Genomic DNA, 16,229 nt, shown 5'->3' on the forward strand with positions numbered 1-16,229 from the left:
ACTGTGGCACCTATGTCCCTGGCCTGCTGGCCTCCTCTTCATCCTCTTCTTCTTCCTCCCACTCATCCTGGCAGGCACTCAGGTCCAGGGTAATCCACAAGGGCTTAAAAGGAAGCTGCCAGCCCCGGTAGGCTCCTGCCTGCAGCAGCCTAGTGCCCCCGGGAGGTGGGGGGGGGGGATTCAACGAGTGAGTGGTTGCCATGAGCAGATGGGGGGTCAGGAAGGGCGGCCTGACAGACGTCTGTCCAGATAGACAGGGGGACAAGCCCCCTGCCCACCACCTGCCTTCCCCCCTTCTCTGTGCTGCTGCATTGGGCACTTGGGGCCACAGATGGAGCTGGCAGCGGGGCGCCCCCCCCATGTCCCCTCCCCCTTCCCCAAGCCTGCCTGGGCTTTAGCTGCTTACGCCAGGGCCCAGGAGGATTTAGTGGGGGAGGTAACGGGCCGGGAGGGGGGGTGGGGTGGTGACACTTGTCTGTGGGTGCAGGATACCCGTGCAGAGGACATGGGCAGTGCCAGGAGTACAGGATCCAGTCACTGCCCTGGCAAGAAGACAGGACCCCTGCCTGGAGCATCCCTCGTCCCTCCCCACACAGTTTAGTTCCCCTTTGCAGCTCCAGCCGCCCTGTACAGGGTTGCCTCCTGCCGCCCCCCACCCCTCCAGGCCCTCCCCCCCTTGCGGCACCCCTGGGTGACAGTGGGCCTTGGGGTGCCAGCCGCCCTGTCCCTGCCCGCTCCGGTGTCCTTGAGCCCTCGAGCCCTGCCAGCTGATCGGCTTCCAGGAAAAAAAAACCCGCAATTACAAAGAGGGGCGATGTGTCAGCCAAAGCGGGGGGGGGGCGGGGGGGGGGACAGGAATGTCCCCAGCGGTGGCAGATGGCCTTACCCAGGGTGCATTGTTCCTTTTAGTGTCTCTTATCCGCTGTAATAGGATCCCGGAGGGAGGGATGTGGGAGAGGGGAAGAGCGAGGGGGGCCCCGGTGTGGACCGGGGTGGGGGCCGGGGCTGCCAGCCTGGCCCTGGCCTGTCAAGCGGCTCATTGTTCCTGCCCTGGGTGTCACTGGGCGCCGCCGGGGACAATGTGGCACTGAGCGGGGTGGCCGGCGGCGGAGGGACGAGGCGCACGGAAAGGTACCCGCCAGGCCCCCTCCCGCGGGGGCCGAGGGGCTTGGGGCGGCCGGGAGGGAGAGGGGAGAGAGGTTCCCCCTGGGACGGGGTGGGGGCTTCCTCCTGTCCCCCCCCGTTACCTCCCTTTGCCTCTCGAAGGTGCCCCGAAGGACGGGCGGTGCCCAGCTTCGCGGCCGCCCCGTCGCTAGCCGTGGAACAGGGACGGGGGCAGGTGGCCTGTGCCCCTCACCGGCTTCTTTGGCCTCTTTGCCAGCCTGGCTCAGCTGTGGGAGACCACCACGAAGCCCGTAGCGGCTGGGGGACCCCCGTGGCCCTGTCGCCTCTAGGCTGCCCCACCGCCGCCCTACTCCCGGCGGGATCTTTTGTCCCCGGCAGGTCCCGGCTGCCGTTCATCCCGGGGGTACCGGGGGCTGCCGGCACCAAGCAGGGCTCCGGACGCTGCCAGGAGAGGGGCTACAGGGGGGTACCACCCCCCACTCCAGGCTCTCCTTCATCGGGAAGGGGAATATTCCCCCATCCCCGGCCTTTCCCTCTTTCTTCAGCCCCCCGGTAACAGCGGGGGTGTGCTTGTGTGTGAAGATGGAGGATCCAAACCACCCCGGGGGTGCAAGCCGTAGCACTTAGGGGGTACAGGAGCGAGCGGCTTCCTCCCCCCCCCCCCCCTCCCCTTTACCCTGATGCAGGAGATGTGCCGTAGCGATGTTGAGTCCTGCCAGCACCTAAAATAACCGCGCCCCCCCCCCCGCTGTGCCCGCAGCCACGGGCCCCGGCCCCAACACGGGGGCTTTGTTTCAAAGCCTCTTGGCATCGCCCGCTTCGCCGGGAGCCAGCGGTGCCGCAGCCGCCCACCCGTGCCCGGACACACGGCGATTGTCCTCCCGGCTCCACTCTGGCACCCCGGGGGCCCAGCTGCCCCCGTACCCCCTACACAGGGTCCGGGGGGGACCCTGGGGTGCTCGGGGGAGGAGGCAAGAGGGTGCAGCAGCATATGACATCACGTCATGGTTCACATCGGGCTGGTGGTCCCCATCAGGGAGGCTGCCTCGGTTTCCCCTGTGCACGGGCAAGGGGAAGAGAGGAAGAGGAAGGTTTGCATGGCTTGTGAGACCACTCAGACACCTCTGACCCCCTCACCCCCTCTGCCCCCACCCGGCAAGCCCTGACTACTAAACCCCATCCCACATCCTTTCCCACCTACCCTCAGCATCCATCCAGCTCTTGTTTCCCAGCAGTGCAGGGCCCAGGGGCCGTGTTTGGGCCAGGCTGCAGGCAGCTGCCCACGGGCTCAGGCAGACGTGTGGCCCCGCTTTGGGGACCTCCTGGAAGGGCTGAAGGAATGCTGGTGGAAATGCATGGGGCCATGCAAAGTTCCCCTGCCAGAGAAGGGGCACAGTGCTGTCCTTGCCTCAGTTTCCTCAGTACTCTTCAGGCAAAAAAAATTAAGGGGAGGGCATTAATGGGGCCTTGCCACTTCCTGATGACTGTTTTGTCCCACAGGTTTCACTTGCCCTCCCACCATGGCATCTCCAGATGGAGCCATCGGTGTGGGTGGCAGTCCTGAGGAGACAGAGCTCAGCATCACCCTGACCCTACGCATGCTCATGCATGGCAAGGTAACCATGAGGGGGCTCAGTGCTGGTCAGAGGGGGTCATCAATGCCCAGGGTGGGGGCCATGCTGGAGAACCAGCTCCTTGCACTGCCTTGCTCCCAATCTCCATGGGAACACCATTCCCATAGGGATTTCTTCCCCCATCCTAAGACAGGGAGGACCTATTGCCATGCCCCAGTGTCACCAGCAAGCCACTCATCATCCCAGCAGACATGGGGCAGGGCCTGCCTGTTGGCCAGGCAGTGGGGAGAGGAGGGATGGGGCAGGCAGGGAAGGGAGCTGCCTGCTGATGGGGACACCCTTGTCTCTGCTTTTGCAGGAGATTGGCAGCATCATTGGCAAGGTAAGATTTGGGGTCTGGGGCACTGCTAGCCCCAGGCCCCTCTGGACCTGACCACCAGCCGTGTTCCTCTCCCCACAGAAAGGAGAGACTGTTAAGAGGATACGAGAGCAGGTAAGGGCGTGCTGGGGGTCTGATGGGTCCTGCTGCCTGTCCTGCCGGCACCAGGTGGCTCTCACATGCCCAGCCCTGGCCCCCCCCCCAACTCCTACTTGGAGCCAGGCTGCTGGAGAAGGCTCTCTGGGGCAGGTGGGAGGGGGAAAGGATCCTAAGGGATCGAGGCCACCCCCGGTGAGCCCTTCCCTGGCAGGGGGGCATGGAGCTCAGGGCCTTCACGATGTCCCTGACGGGGTGTGACACCATCCCCAGAGCAGTGCGCGCATCACCATCTCAGAGGGGTCCTGCCCCGAGCGCATCACCACCATCACCGGCTCCACCGACGCCGTCTTCCGCGCCGTCTCCATGATTGCATTCAAGCTGGAGGAGGTAGGCAGCCCCACACCCCTCCCCCCCATCATGTGTCCCCATGCTCGCAGGCTCTGAAGCTGCATCCCCCCTCCCTGGCAGGACCTGGGAGCAGGGAGTGATGGGGCATCAGCGGGCAGAGCGCCAGTGACTCTGCGCCTCGTCATCCCGGCCAGCCAGTGCGGCTCGCTCATCGGCAAGGCGGGAGCTAAGATCCGGGAGATTCGGGAGGTGAGGCTTGAGGCTGCTTTTCCATTGGGAGACACGGAGCCCTCAGCACAGGGGCCACCACAGTCCTGTGGGAGGTAACGCAGGAGTGGAGCATCACCCTGCAGAGGTCCCCAAGGACCAAGGAGGGAACAGGAGAGATGTGAGGTGCTGAGTCCCAGAGTGGAGTGGCTAAGGCACCCCAACATCTCCCTTTGTCATCCCTCCAGAGCACAGGGGCACAGGTGCAGGTGGCCGGTGACCTGCTGCCCAACTCCACAGAACGGGCTGTCACCGTCTCGGGGGTGCCAGACACCATCATCCAGTGTGTGAGGCAGATCTGCGCTGTCATCCTGGAGGTACCTGCCCAGCCCTCTGCTCAGCCCATGGGGGACATGCACTGCCTGCCTCCCCCTCCTCAGGGCTCCCTCTTCCCACCTGGACCTGGGCACCGGGGTCCCCCCATGCAGAAGCCCACAAGAACACTCTGCCATGGTGGTGCTGGAGGCCTTGCCTAGCTTGCTGGGGGAGAGGGGGAGGAGCAAAGGGGGCTCAGGGGGGCTGCAGGGGAATTCAACCTCATCTCTCATCCCCTCCACCTCCTTCCCTTCCACTCCAGTCGCCTCCGAAGGGGGCCACCATCCCCTACCACCCTGGCCTCTCCCTGGGCACCATCCTGCTCTCTGCCAACCAGGTAAGGGGCTGCAGCCCCCCAGGGGCACAGGGTGGCTGAGAGGTTCAGCCTCTGCTGGCAAGGGGTGGCTCCAGTGGGCTTAGGGTGGCCTCACTGACCCAGGGGTGTGGCTTGAGGCTTAGGTTCCCACCTGGCCCCACTCTAATGCCCCTTCTTTCTGTCCCCAGGGCTTCTCCATGCAGGGCCAGTACAGTGGGGTCTCTCCTGCAGAGGTGAGTCCATCCCCATGGTATCCCACCCCTTCTGCCATAGGCACTGGCTCTGCACCTGCCAGGGATGCCTATCCTGGGTGTCATTGGGTGGCTGCATCCAGCACTGGGAGGGGACAGGGGACCCTCTGCTACCCCTCCCTAACACCACCTTCCTCCTCCTCCTGCTGCCTGGGCAGATGACGAAGCTGCAGCAGCTGTCAGGGCACACGCTTCCCTTTGGCCCCCTGGGCCACCCACCCTCCATGATGCCAGGTGAGCATCTCCTGTGCCCTCCTCACAGAGCTGGGTGTGAGGGGTGCCCCTCCTGACCCACCCACCCGACTGGCCCCAATGAGGGGGTCCCCATTCCCTGCGGCCCATCCTGTCCCAGCTCCCTTGGCATGACTTGCTGTCCCCCACACCTATCCTCTCCTTGATTTTCTGGGGTCCCTGCACCCACCAGAGCCCCTTGCCCTGCTGTGGGGAAGCATTGGCACCAAATTATTACTGCTATGTTCCATCCTCCCTGCCTCTCTGCAGGGACCCTGCAGGTTCGTCCCCAGGACCCTTGACTATCCCAGCACAGGACTTGGGTGGGAGTATGGAGCTGCTGTAGACCCACTCCCACACTCTTAACATCCCTGTCTCTCCCTTCAGGCCTGGACCCCAGCTCTCAGAGCAGCTCTCAGGAGTTCCTGGTGCCCAACGACGTATGTGTGGGTCTTAGGGATGGCAAGGGGGATCACAGCTTACCCCCACACATGTGTCTCACCTCACAGTTGCTTTGCTGGGGCCAACACCCACTTCTTCCACCCAGCTGGAGGCTCTGCCTCAGCCCACAGAGCTCAGGAGCAAGGGGGGGTTAGTGGGGCAGAAGCATATGGAAGAAAAGGGAAACTGAGGCACGGGAGGGGCAAAAGGTTTGACCAACACCAAGGAAGAGCCTTGGGATGTGACAGCCTGGTGGTGCCAGCTCGGGGAGTGGTGGTGGGGGGGGGGTGGGTGGAGCTTGAGTGAGACCAAAAAGCAGAGTCTGCACAAGGAAAGCATCAGTCTGCCTTCCTGGTGCTTGCCTCAGTTTCCCCACTCCTCCTGGGCATAGGGGGTGACCCAGCCCCTGGGAACTCCCAGCTCTGTGTGGCTTCTCTGACTTCTCCCAGCTCACCCTGGCTCCTGCTCTTCCAGCTCATCGGCTGCATCATCGGCCGGCACGGCAGCAAGATCAGCGAGATCCGGCAGATGTCAGGTGCCCACATCAAGATTGGGAACCAGACCGAGGGCTCCAGTGAGCGGCACGTGACCATCACAGGGTCCCCTGTCAGCATTACCCTGGCTCAGTACCTCATCACATCCTGGTAGGTGCCAACCTGAGGGGACACACAGTGGCTTCTACCAACGGGTGGCACCTCTGCAGCACCCCAAGGAAGCTTATGGGGGACGGGACACCACCCCCAGCATCCTCAGGAAGGATCATTTCGGTGGTGCTTTGAGGTCCTGAGATAGTGGGTGAAGGATCCAGCTTGTTATGCCAGCAGGATGCTCAGAATGTGCCATGGAGACCTGTGCCTCAAGGCATTGGGCACACAGTCCCTGAGATGGGCAGGTCAAGATGGAGGACCTACTCTGTCACTGTGGTGGTACTCATCACCACACCTTTCTCACTTACTTCTACAGCTTAGAGACGGCCAAATCTACCTCCCAGGTGCCACCGGGCCCTGGCTCCATGGACCTCGGCATGGGCTACTCCCAGCCCCTCACCCCAGGCTCCAGCGCAGCGCTTCCCGCCGTCGCCCCGGCCCCCCCAGCCCTGCTAGGCACCCCCTACACCATCTCCCTCTCCAACTTCATCGGCCTGAAGCCCGTGTCCTTCCTGGCACTGTCCCCATCCTCCATGGCAGGTCCCAATGGCGGCACTGCCACCTACACGACCAAGATCTCAGCAGCCAACGGCACCAAGAAAGCTGACCGGCAGAAATTCTCACCCTACTGAGCCCCACCGGTGGGTGGGCAAGGGGGCCCAGGGTGCCACTTGGTGCTGGGGACACCTCCCTGCTGCCCACCCTGTCCCTTAGCCCCTGCCAGGTTCCCCATGCCCAGGGAGGACCCCACTTGTCCCCCACCCCAGGGAAGGGTCTTCCCAGTGGTAGTGCCCACTGGAGGAAAAGGCTGCTCTGCTGCCTGCTGCCGATCCCGGCAGTGCTGTGTCCCACTCCCCAGTTTTCCCGCATGGGGACCACATGCTCTGGTATTTTGCGTGGGGACTGTCCCTGCTGGCCTGGTGTCCCTTCTCCTAGAGCCCTGTGCTGGGGTGGGACCCCCACTTCCTGCCCCTCTATCCCTGCCCACCCTGCTGTCCCGCTCCTGCCCACCCTCCGGCTGGCACCCAAAAGGAGGGTCCCACCAGATGAGGGGCTTCCTGGACTCTCCCAGGGTCCCTTGTCCCCTGGCTCTGGTGAGGGGCCCTCCCCAGGGCAATCACCTCCCAGCAACCCCACCCAGGAGCCGGTCCCTGCTGGCTTGGAAATGCTGTATATATAAGTCTATATTTTTTCCTCCTTTGTAACTTATCAATGGTTTAATAAAAAGATAAAATTTACAAGAAAAAAATAATAATATTCCCCACCCTGGGTAGAGACACCTCACACACACACCAGGGGTAGCTCCAGCTCCTGAGGACACAGAGGGGTGGCCAAAGGGGTGTCCCTGTGGCCAGAGGGTTGGTGGCCCTCAGCCCCACTCTCTCTGGGGGTCTTCCTAGAGCCCTCTCCCTGCCGTTGGGCAGTTTGAGAGGCCCTGGGGCAGGGGAGGCTCCAACCCACTGTGGCAGCACCATTGCTGGGACCTTTGGGGGTGGGATGGGGGTGATGTACCCCTCCAACATACCCTCAGCAGGGTTCAGTCCCCTTACTTCTGCTGGGGACCCCATGGGAGGGTCTCCAAGCCCTGCAGAAGCAATGGGACAGAAGGAGGACAGCACCTCCTGGTACCCTGCAGCTGCCACTGCCCAGGGCCACTCTGCATGGCCCCACCACCACCCCCCCTCCGTGCCATCTCATCCACCTCAGTGTGCCCCTGGCTGGCAGCCTGGTTGGGCTGGCACGTGGCACCACTGGCCGAGCTTCAGCTGGGCAGCTGTGTCCATAAACAGCCCGTCATTGACCCTCAACTAACCAGCATCCCCAGCTGGGGGGGCAGGGGACACAACTGGGCATGGCCATGGGCATCACGTGCTGCCACTGCCAGAGCCTGTGGGTCTGACTAAGGGTTATTGACCCTGAGAATGCCATCCCCCTAATAAGTACTGTGGGTGACAGGAGCTCCTCACCCACGTTAGTTTTGGGTTAAACAGCTGGGGATGGGGGCCCCACATCAGCTGTCCAGGCTCAGCAGGGTGTCAGGGCACTGGTGTTACTGGTGTTAGTGGTGTTAGCTGGTCCATTGCTCCTGGGTAGGGCGCAAAGAGACATCTGCTCTTCCCCTGGTGGCCACAAGTGGTCCCAGGAGGATGACAGAGATGGAGGTGCCCCTTTCTCTGCCTCAGTGTAGGAACCTCTTGGAACCCCGTGTTCCGAGGAGAGCCCGTCCATGCAGGTGCCCTGCCCACCCTCCTGCCCAGCAAGATGGGGCAGGGCTTCCTACTTCTCAGCTGCTCTCTTCAGGAACCTGACCTGGGTTGGGGAAGTCCATCTTAGTCTGCTCCAGCCTATTCCTAGGGCTGGGGCTGATGCAGCTGGCATGGGTCTCCAGTGTACAAGTTGCTCTCTGGAGGAACTGCAAGAAGTTTTCCTGGACAGAAGCTTCTGAGACGGAAAGACAGATCTCCTGGACCAGTGGCCGGTTGACACAGCTGCGCCGGAGCCGGGCCAGCTCCTCCCGGATCTGGCGGTTCAGCAGCCCGTAGAAGAAGGGATTGATGGCAAAGGAGGAGTAGGCAATCCAGGTGACCACCATCTCCCCATGCCCACCACCCAGTGTGCTAGAAGCAACAGAGGAGTGCAAGTGAAAAGCAAAGAAGGGCAGCCAGCAGCACAAGAACTGTCCCACAGTGAGGATCAAGGTGAGGATGGCTTTGTTGCTTCCCAAAAAGCGTTCTGGTGTCAGCCTGGGCAGTGGCAGGTTCCTGGTGGTGATGATGGTCACTTGGCTGGCGATGGAGTCAGATCGGCGGCTCGGTGCAGCTGGCTGTGCTGGTGCAGGCACATGCTGCAGGGATGCCATCCGGGCCACACGGTAGACACTGCAGTAGACAGCAAAGATGATGATGGTGGGCAGAACAAAGCAGAGGATGCTGAAAAGGATCACAAAAACCTTCTTGTGGGCCCCAGGACTCCAGTAGACTGTGCAGCGACTGGCGCTGGTGGCTCCATTGCCCTGAGGCCAGCCCACCAGTGCCAAGACAGTGATGAGAACAGACTTGACCCAAATGAAGATCACTCCAGCCACAGCCAGCCTGATGGTCATCTTGACCTCATACCTCAAGGGGTGAACAATGTAGTAGTACCGCTCCACGCTGATGATGGAGATGGTGAGGATGGAGGCACTGATGAAGCAGATATTCAGGAATATCAAGGCCTGGCACTCAGAAATGCTGTAGATCACCCTGCTGAAGCAGGAAGAGCTTGAGATGATCCCCAGGGGCATGAGGAAAATGGCAGAGAGGAGGTCGACCACGCAGAGGTGGCAGACAAAGATGCACTTCCTGAGAAGGGGGGTTTTGAGAATGACAATCATCACCACAGCGTTGCCCACCAGGGCAGTGAGGGTGAGTAGGATCATGCACAGGAGGCCCACCACCTCTTGGGTGATGGACTGCTCAGGGACAGAGAGCAGCTCTAGGCTGTTTGTGGTGTTCAGCCCCATTTGTCTCGCCATTATCCACCAAGGGCTAAGCCAGCAGTTCCAATTCCTGGACAGCAAGGGCTCTTCTTGTGCATCCCTTAGAGGGAAACCACACCACACCCATGGCTGCTGCCTTCTCCTTGCCTGCTGGGGAGTAGACCTAAAATGAAGAAGAGCCACAGAGAAACTCAGAGATGACCTGAACCCCTGGACATGTTCCTGACAAGCTCATGGCCTGCCCCAGAGCTGGCATCCAGGTTGACCCCACCCTGGCCAGGGATGGCACTGCTGGGACCTGCAGGCATCCGTGCCAGACTGATCCCTTGTCCCCAGCCCCAGCCAGCCCAACACACCCTATGGAGGGACAGCACGAACCTGCCTGCCTCATCCCTGCTTCTGCTCCAGCCTCAGGTGACCCTGGGGTGGGGAGGGTTGGGGTACAGCGTACCTTTGCTCCTGGGAAGGTGGGTGATGCTCTGTTCCTCACCAGGGTCCTTCTCTCTGCCGTGGCTACTGCAGCAGGAGGAGGGATGCTGGCCCCCGTGCAAGGCCACGCTCCCCCTTCCCTGCACCCGTCACCCGCTCGTCACCCGCCAGCTGTGGATGGCACCAGCTGTCACTCCCGGGCGCTGCCTGCACCCGCTGTGGTCACACGGGGACATCTGCTGGGTCCTAGCAGCCGGTGGGGACTCGGGAAGAGGGATGGATGTGCCTGAGCCCTGTGGCCCCTTGGCATGGCCGTCCACTGCACCAGTTCTGGTTCTGGTGCAAGGACAGCTCGGCCCCAAGGTCCCTGGGGCTCAGAACACAGACCCACTGCCAGGGCTGGGGTGTCTCCTCCTTCTCAGGATACTGTGCTCTGGAGCATTCATGGGGCATTGGGGTAACACTGCTGGGAGCTGCCCTTCTCCAGCACCCTGGGAACCTGGACGTGTGCTCCAGGTGCAGATGTGGGCATGAAGGGAGGCTTGGCATGGTCACCAGGCTGGGCAGGACCCCAGGCATGGCACCAGGAATGGCACCAGGAAGAGGGAGGGCAGGTGCTTGCCTTTCAGATGGACAGATGAGGTCCCCATGCCCAGGTGGGGCAGCACCTCTTGCTTGTCCTCTGTAGCTCTGACACCACAGCAGTGGAAGTGGTGGGGGCACCTGGCTTGCAAAGCCACCAGCATTCACCTGAAGGCTGCCAGCACTGGACAGCCACAAGAGGCTGAAGCCCCCCTGGAGCCACCCGCTGCCATCCCTGCAGGCACCCACCACCACCCTTCCCTGCTCTGCACCTGCATCTCCAGTCAGCAAGGCACTGGCACCCCTCGCCATAAGGCACAGTGATTTTATTCATGCTCAGAGCAAGCTCTGTCCCCACACCAGCCTGTCCTTTGCCAAACACCAGGTGGGGTGGCTGGAGAGTCCAGACCACTGTGCTGTAGGATGGTGGGCATCATCAGCTGGTGGTGGGATGGGGCTGCAGGGTGCCCAGGCACCCTCAGAAGCGGAGCTGGACAAGGTATCGGATGTGGCACTGGCTTTCCTTGTAGATGAGGTACTCGCTCTGACTGAAGGAAGAGTTTCGGTAGGCAGGCATGGGGATGGGCTTGCCCTGGGACACCAGCACCTTCTTGCCATCCAGCAGGATCTCCTCATCCTGTGTGGGGTCTGGGTGGGAAAAGACCACCCACCACCACATCAAGCTCAAGATCTGACCCCTCTCTCCAACAGCCCGCCCCCCCCAGCAGCCCCTCCCACCCCAGGCTCACCTGGCTCTGTTTGGCCACAGGCCAGGACACTGTCGTAGCCAGCGGGTGGCTGACACAGTGTGGGTTCATCACTGGTGATGCAGTATGGCTTGCCCAGGGCCACCTCTGTCAGGAACATGATGCCAACCTTCTCAGAAGTACAGCGCACTGCCATGGGAGAAGGGGATGGAGATGATGGCAGGTCTGGTGTTCCCAGGCCCACCCCAGCACACAGGGACCGTCTGCCATGACAGAGAAGGGGCTTGGCATGCCCGCAGCTGCCTGGCAGAGGGTATGTGAAAGCATCTGGGCTCCCACAAACTCCATGGTCCCAGGATCCTCACCGTAGCAGGCTGACTTTCTGTTCTCGGAGGCGAAGTAGATGCCCTTGCCCACGCGCCCTCCCGAGTGGGGCATGATGCGCAGCCCGCTCTTCAGGATGGCCGCGACCACAGCCACGTTGGTGCCGTGCCAAAGCAGGCGCCGGTACTCCAGGAGGTCATGGGCTTTGAAGCGCTCATCCTGGAGAGATGCAGAGACAAGGGCTTTCCACAGAGGGAGACATGGATGCCTGGTGGTAGGGGACTGCCAGCCAACCACCCCAGCCCAACCACAGTGGGTGTTTGTTTGCTCATGGCCAGCTGGGCTCAAGCCCCTCTGGGTGGAGATGTCTGGAGCCCTAATGCAGACAAAGCTCCATGCTGAGGTGCAACCAAGGTTTCACCACTGTGAGATGGGAATAATCATCTTCTCACCTCACCATCTCGGGCCACCTGCCAGATGTTCAAGATGCAGACTTGGTGCCCAGTCTGTGTCACGTACTTTTGGATCAGCTGCCATGGAATGAGGCAGGAAAGCAGTGTCACCACAGGCATCTATCCCAAGAATGCCCCCTGGGGCAGTTGGGACCTTTCGGGTGCCCGCAGGCCTGGCACAGTTGCTCCACATTCTGGGGCACTGTGGCACAAGCGGTACCTGGTATTCCCGGGAAGCTGGATCCAGTAGGGAGAGCTGGCAGCAGAGCAGGGCGTAATCCTGATCCAGTGGATGGGCAACTTCCTCCACCTTCTCCTCCTTCACCTTCTGTGCCTGCAGGCTCTGTGCCACTTCGATGTCAGCCAGCACCTGTCAGGGACAGACCAGAGACATTACACAGACTCGGCACTGTGCCTGGGAGACCAGGGCAAGCCCGGACTCCTGCCAGCACCTCTCTGCCTCCATTGGGAGGGACACCCCAGCATCTCACCAACAGCATGTCCTTCTTGGCACGAAGAAGCTCAGGGGAGTTGATGGGGGGTGGTCGTGCCCGCCCAAAGTTATGGGGGACAATGGTGTAGAAGCGGGAGGAGAGTTCCTCCAGGCGGGCAGACTGGTGGGGCTGATCCTGCAGCTCTGCCTCCAGCTCCTCCAAGGCCTCAAAGCCCCTTGCAATCTGCTGCTTGCTCAGCTTCCCCAGTGGCATCTTCTTCACATCTGAACCCAGCAGAGAGGGGAAGGCATGGTGGAGCCCATGAGCTCCACTTGCCCCACAGCCACTTCTAAGAATGTCCAGCATCACCATGGCACACACAGGCATGGAGGGTCCAGTCCCACCAGGTGCCAGGCTGTCAGCACAGATGCTTCAAAATCCACTGTCATCTCTGCCCTGTTCACCTCCCCACCTGCACCCCCTGAACACAGACCCCACACCCCCCCATGCCACCCATCACCTACCAATATTCATGGTCTGCATGGCATCCCGGAACATATCACTGCTGAAGATGAGGGACACCAGGTCCTGCGTAGCTTTGTCCAAGGTGCAGGGCAGCACCCGCTGCTTGCAGACCTTCTCCCCATCCACGCTGTCCCCCTGCAGATCCCCAACATCACCATTGCCACATGCAAGCCCATGGGAGGCTGCAGGGACAGGGTGAGAGAGAGCCTGGTCCTAATGCAGCAGATTGACAGGCGGGTGCTGCCTCTGCTTTCCATCACCAATGGCACTCAGATGCTTGTCATACTCACTTGAGATGTCATCCCACCTCAACCCATTTTTCCCAAATCTCTGCCTGTGGACTCTTTCAGCTCGCACCCAGACCCTTCCAGAAACCCACCCCATCCTGCTGACCCATTTGGATGTTCTGGTTGGATGTGAGGACCACCCCACTGTAGTGACACCCTGGCTGCCCAGCACACTCACCCTGAGGGCAACCTCCACCTCCTGCCCAGCCCCTGGCTGCACCTCAATGAGCGTGTACTTCCCCAGCTGGGGAACAAAGTTCTCCCTCGCTGCCCAGCTGTTTTTCGTCTTCTCCCGAAACTTCTTCTCAAAGTCCTTCTTTGCAGCCTCCAGGGAGGTGGTGGGCATGAGCTTGGACTGGCCGACCTCCCCCTGGCAGTGGACAGCAGCAGTCAGGACCTCCCTGCATCCCTGCTCCACCAGCTCTGTGCTGGGGGGAAGCAGCCAGGGAGCAGGGGGCTGTGAGGAAGCAAGGAATATGCCAATCTGCTAGCACCAGGTCTGGGAGTCTCTGCAACCAGAGGGGACAGAACTCCTTGATAGGGTGTCACATTCATGACACCACAGGATGGGAACAACCAGGTTAATCCCTGACCTTTGGAGGTCCCAAGGCAGGCTGGGGACAGCTGTGGTGGGGGGACAAGAAGTTCTGGGGTAGACTCACCACACGGCCCCAGCGGTTCCAGACACTGTAGGCACCATCATGCTCAAGGAGTTGGATGATGTAGAACTTGTTGTTGTTGGCACTGATATTGGTCTGGTTCAGGGTGCAGTCATAGTCCTCATAAACCTGCAGTGAGTGACATGACACAGGCTGGTACCTGGGCAGTGTTTGGGGATGGGGGAGTTGCAGAGCTGTCCTGTCAGGGACACAGTGGGGTTTGCAAGGAAAATTGGAGCTGCCCGTCTGCTAGCAGGGTTGTGGTTGCTCTGGGACACCCCCCAACCCTCCTGTCCACATCCCCCCATCCCAGCCCCTCTGGATACCCCAGCCCCACTCTCACCTTTGCGCCGGGCATCGAGCTCAGGGGGCACAGCCCATCGATGGTGGCAGGGGGCTTCTCCTTGGGGGCAGTTTTCAGGGCTGCCAAGGTGGAGCTCCAGACATCGTCCTCCTCTCCCCTTTTTACCTTCTTGCCTTTGCCATCCTGCTGCTTTGGGGGGACTGCATGGCGCTTGGAGGCCATGGCTGAGGCAGCAACCAGTGTGGACTTAATTCCAAGTGAAGTCCTCGGGGAGAGCAGAGCCAAATGCAAAAGTGCTGAGCTGCCCTTCCCTTCCGGGAAAGTCCAGCGGGGCTGTGCCTCATTATCCTTAAGCCTTCAGCTCACAGCCAGGCTGGAGGAGGGATTAGACTTCTCCCTCCCAAATCAGCCTTATCAGCCTTGTCCCTCTTCTTGGGATGGGGGGCATAGCCCCTCGGCATCTTCCAGCCCTCAAGGGATCCCAAAATTGAGACACAGCCCAATGACACGGAGCCAAAGGGGGAGCACAGCTGCTGGCGCAGCAAACTGAGGGCATAAGAGGATGAGGGTCTCCCAGAGGGGCAGGGGGAGCCTGGCGACACAGACAGGGCACCGACTCTGCACCCCAAAACATAGTGAAGGGGTGCAGCACCCTGTAGGGAGAGGGTGTGGTGCTTGTTTTGGGCACAGGGGGGGCTCAGGCAGCCCCTCCTCTCTTGTGCCCCCCTGGTCCCAGCTGAGCAGGGGGTGATGGGGTAGAACAGAGAGGGGAGCGGCCATGTCCTACCTGCTCCCTGCCGAGGAGCCTTCAGGCAGGTGGGGCAGCCTGCCTGGAGGTGAAACTTTTTCCCTAGGCTAGAGCAGGCAGCGACGACAGCGGAAACAGCTGTCACTGCTGCCGTCAGCGCATGCACCCTGCCTGCTGCCTGCTGCCTGCTGCCTGCCAGGGTGGTCCATGGATGAGAGGGGTGACCGGCTGGGTCCAGCCAGCCCAGCCAGCCAGCCCCCCCTTTGCCATGCAGGGGACAGAGGAAACAGTCCGGAAAAGGTTAACACCAGCACCATTTTGCGCGTTAGATCTTTTTTCTTGGGTGCCTGCCAAACAGGCAGGGCTGAGGATCGGGTGAGGAGGAGGACCAGGACTGGATGCTGGCCTTCAGAGGTTTACAGCAATTGCTGCCTTCTCCTGCCTGCTAACTGCCTTGCTGTGAGGCACACGTTCCTGGGCTGGTGGGGATGGGTGGCACAGGCAGGAGCTGCCCTTCTTGCTGGGAGTGTGGATGGGAAGATGCTGCTGGAGCCAGAGCATCAGTGGGGTTGTAGCCCCCCAGGCTGCAGGCAAGGGGACAGCCCCATTTCCTTCCTTGAAGGCAGAACAAGTGATTTAGTTTTATGAGTCAGGTACCCCCCAAAAGGGAGTGAAGCCCATGGGGTAGCTGGGGTGGGCAAAAAGTAAGGAGTGGCAGGAGACCAGGAGCTACCACCTCATGTGCCACCTGCTGACTGACCAAAGTGATGGGGAAGGACTGGATGTAGGGTGGTGAGAACAGAGGGAGGCGAAAGGTGCTGAGCGAAGGGGTAACAAGAGCTGAGGGCTGGCATCAAGCCTGGGGAAAGAAAGGTGCTTCCCAGAGTTCTCCCTTTTCTTTACATCATCTTTGTTTTTCTATGCCCAGAACTGTAGGGCTCCTCTATGTGCCCATCACCCTCTCCAAATTATTCACTTCCATAGTTGGTGGCACAAGATGCCAGTGGGAACCAGTAATGAGTGCTGTTTTTCTGGTGTCTTTGTTGGGACAAGCACTATTTAATATTTTGACAGGCTGGAGAAGAGAGAGCTCAGGAGGGCATTTATTGTGGCCTTTCAATATATAAAGAGCTTGTGGGAAATGGAAGCTTCTTACCAGGGCCTGCAGTGACAGGAGGAGGTGATATGGTTTTAAACAGAAAGAGCTTAGGTTTAGACTGGACTTAAGCAAGAAATGTTCAGTGGTGAGGGTGGTGAAACACTAGCATGGGTTGCCCAGAGAAGCTGCGGGTGCCCCACCATTGGAA

General features: G+C 60.8%; 3 protein-coding genes across 7 annotated transcripts; 1 reads left to right on the forward strand and 2 right to left on the reverse strand.

Annotated features, from left to right (window-relative positions):
* The first annotated feature begins 942 nt into the window (after positions 1–942).
* On the forward strand, positions 943–7,248 carry PCBP4 (poly(rC) binding protein 4). Of its 2 annotated transcripts, XM_071755737.1 has the most exons (13): positions 943–1,131; positions 2,626–2,741; positions 3,058–3,081; positions 3,160–3,192; positions 3,448–3,564; positions 3,646–3,774; positions 3,981–4,109; positions 4,370–4,444; positions 4,612–4,656; positions 4,833–4,908; positions 5,293–5,345; positions 5,821–5,990; positions 6,310–7,248. In XM_071755737.1, the coding sequence occupies exons 2-13, from the start codon at positions 2,646–2,648 to the stop codon at positions 6,623–6,625; spliced, it is 1,263 nt and encodes a 420-aa protein (XP_071611838.1). In that variant the 5' UTR covers positions 943–1,131; positions 2,626–2,645; the 3' UTR covers positions 6,626–7,248. The 2 variants fall into 2 exon arrangements, with proteins under 2 accessions (XP_071611838.1, XP_071611839.1); XM_071755738.1 differs by lacking the exon at positions 4,370–4,444.
* LOC139801480 (probable G-protein coupled receptor) lies at positions 7,192–10,660 on the reverse strand. 3 transcript variants are annotated; one of them, XM_071755741.1, is made up of 3 exons: positions 9,923–10,660; positions 9,430–9,634; positions 7,192–9,334 (listed from the first exon to the last, which is right to left on the reverse strand). In XM_071755741.1, the coding sequence occupies exon 3, from the start codon at positions 9,274–9,276 to the stop codon at positions 8,278–8,280; it is 999 nt and encodes a 332-aa protein (XP_071611842.1). In that variant the 5' UTR covers positions 9,277–9,334; positions 9,430–9,634; positions 9,923–10,660; the 3' UTR covers positions 7,192–8,277. The 3 variants fall into 3 exon arrangements, with proteins under 3 accessions (XP_071611842.1, XP_071611841.1, XP_071611840.1); XM_071755740.1 differs by having other exon boundaries at positions 7,192–8,923; positions 9,110–9,634; XM_071755739.1 differs by having other exon boundaries at positions 7,192–9,634.
* A 133-nt stretch (positions 10,661–10,793) lies between these two features.
* Positions 10,794–16,182, reverse strand: PARP3 (poly(ADP-ribose) polymerase family member 3). 2 transcript variants are annotated; one of them, XM_071755735.1, is made up of 10 exons: positions 14,214–16,182; positions 13,874–13,999; positions 13,390–13,581; positions 12,924–13,059; positions 12,457–12,683; positions 12,186–12,335; positions 11,966–12,043; positions 11,555–11,732; positions 11,232–11,378; positions 10,794–11,130 (listed from the first exon to the last, which is right to left on the reverse strand). In XM_071755735.1, the coding sequence occupies exons 1-10, from the start codon at positions 14,394–14,396 to the stop codon at positions 10,961–10,963; spliced, it is 1,587 nt and encodes a 528-aa protein (XP_071611836.1). In that variant the 5' UTR covers positions 14,397–16,182; the 3' UTR covers positions 10,794–10,960. The 2 variants fall into 2 exon arrangements, with proteins under 2 accessions (XP_071611836.1, XP_071611837.1); XM_071755736.1 differs by having other exon boundaries at positions 12,924–13,026; positions 13,357–13,581.
* Between the last annotated feature and the right edge of the window lie 47 nt (positions 16,183–16,229).

Source organism: Heliangelus exortis, chromosome 12 (genome assembly GCF_036169615.1).
Source record: "Heliangelus exortis chromosome 12, bHelExo1.hap1, whole genome shotgun sequence".
In the NCBI taxonomy this organism is placed as follows: domain Eukaryota; kingdom Metazoa; phylum Chordata; class Aves; order Apodiformes; family Trochilidae; genus Heliangelus; species Heliangelus exortis.

Bases quoted from the DNA above. Each gene is read 5' to 3' on its own strand.
- PCBP4 (XM_071755737.1), top strand. From the start codon at position 2,646: ATGGCATCTCCAGATGGAGCCATCGGTGTGGGTGGCAGTCCTGAGGAG. The intron at 3,082-3,159 runs GTAAGATTTGGG...CTCTCCCCACAG, and splicing joins TTGGCAGCATCATTGGCAAG to AAAGGAGAGACTGTTAAGAG. The intron at 5,991-6,309 runs GTAGGTGCCAAC...TTACTTCTACAG, and splicing joins CAGTACCTCATCACATCCTG to CTTAGAGACGGCCAAATCTA.
- LOC139801480 (XM_071755739.1), bottom strand. From the start codon at position 9,507: ATGGCGAGACAAATGGGGCTGAACACCACAAACAGCCTAGAGCTGCTC.
- PARP3 (XM_071755735.1), bottom strand. From the start codon at position 14,396: ATGGCCTCCAAGCGCCATGCAGTCCCCCCAAAGCAGCAGGATGGCAAA. The intron at 14,000-14,213 runs GTGAGAGTGGGG...CACTCACTGCAG, and splicing joins GCTCGATGCCCGGCGCAAAG to GTTTATGAGGACTATGACTG. The intron at 11,379-11,554 runs GTGAGGATCCTG...CTCCCATGGCAG, and splicing joins CAGAAAGTCAGCCTGCTACG to TGCGCTGTACTTCTGAGAAG.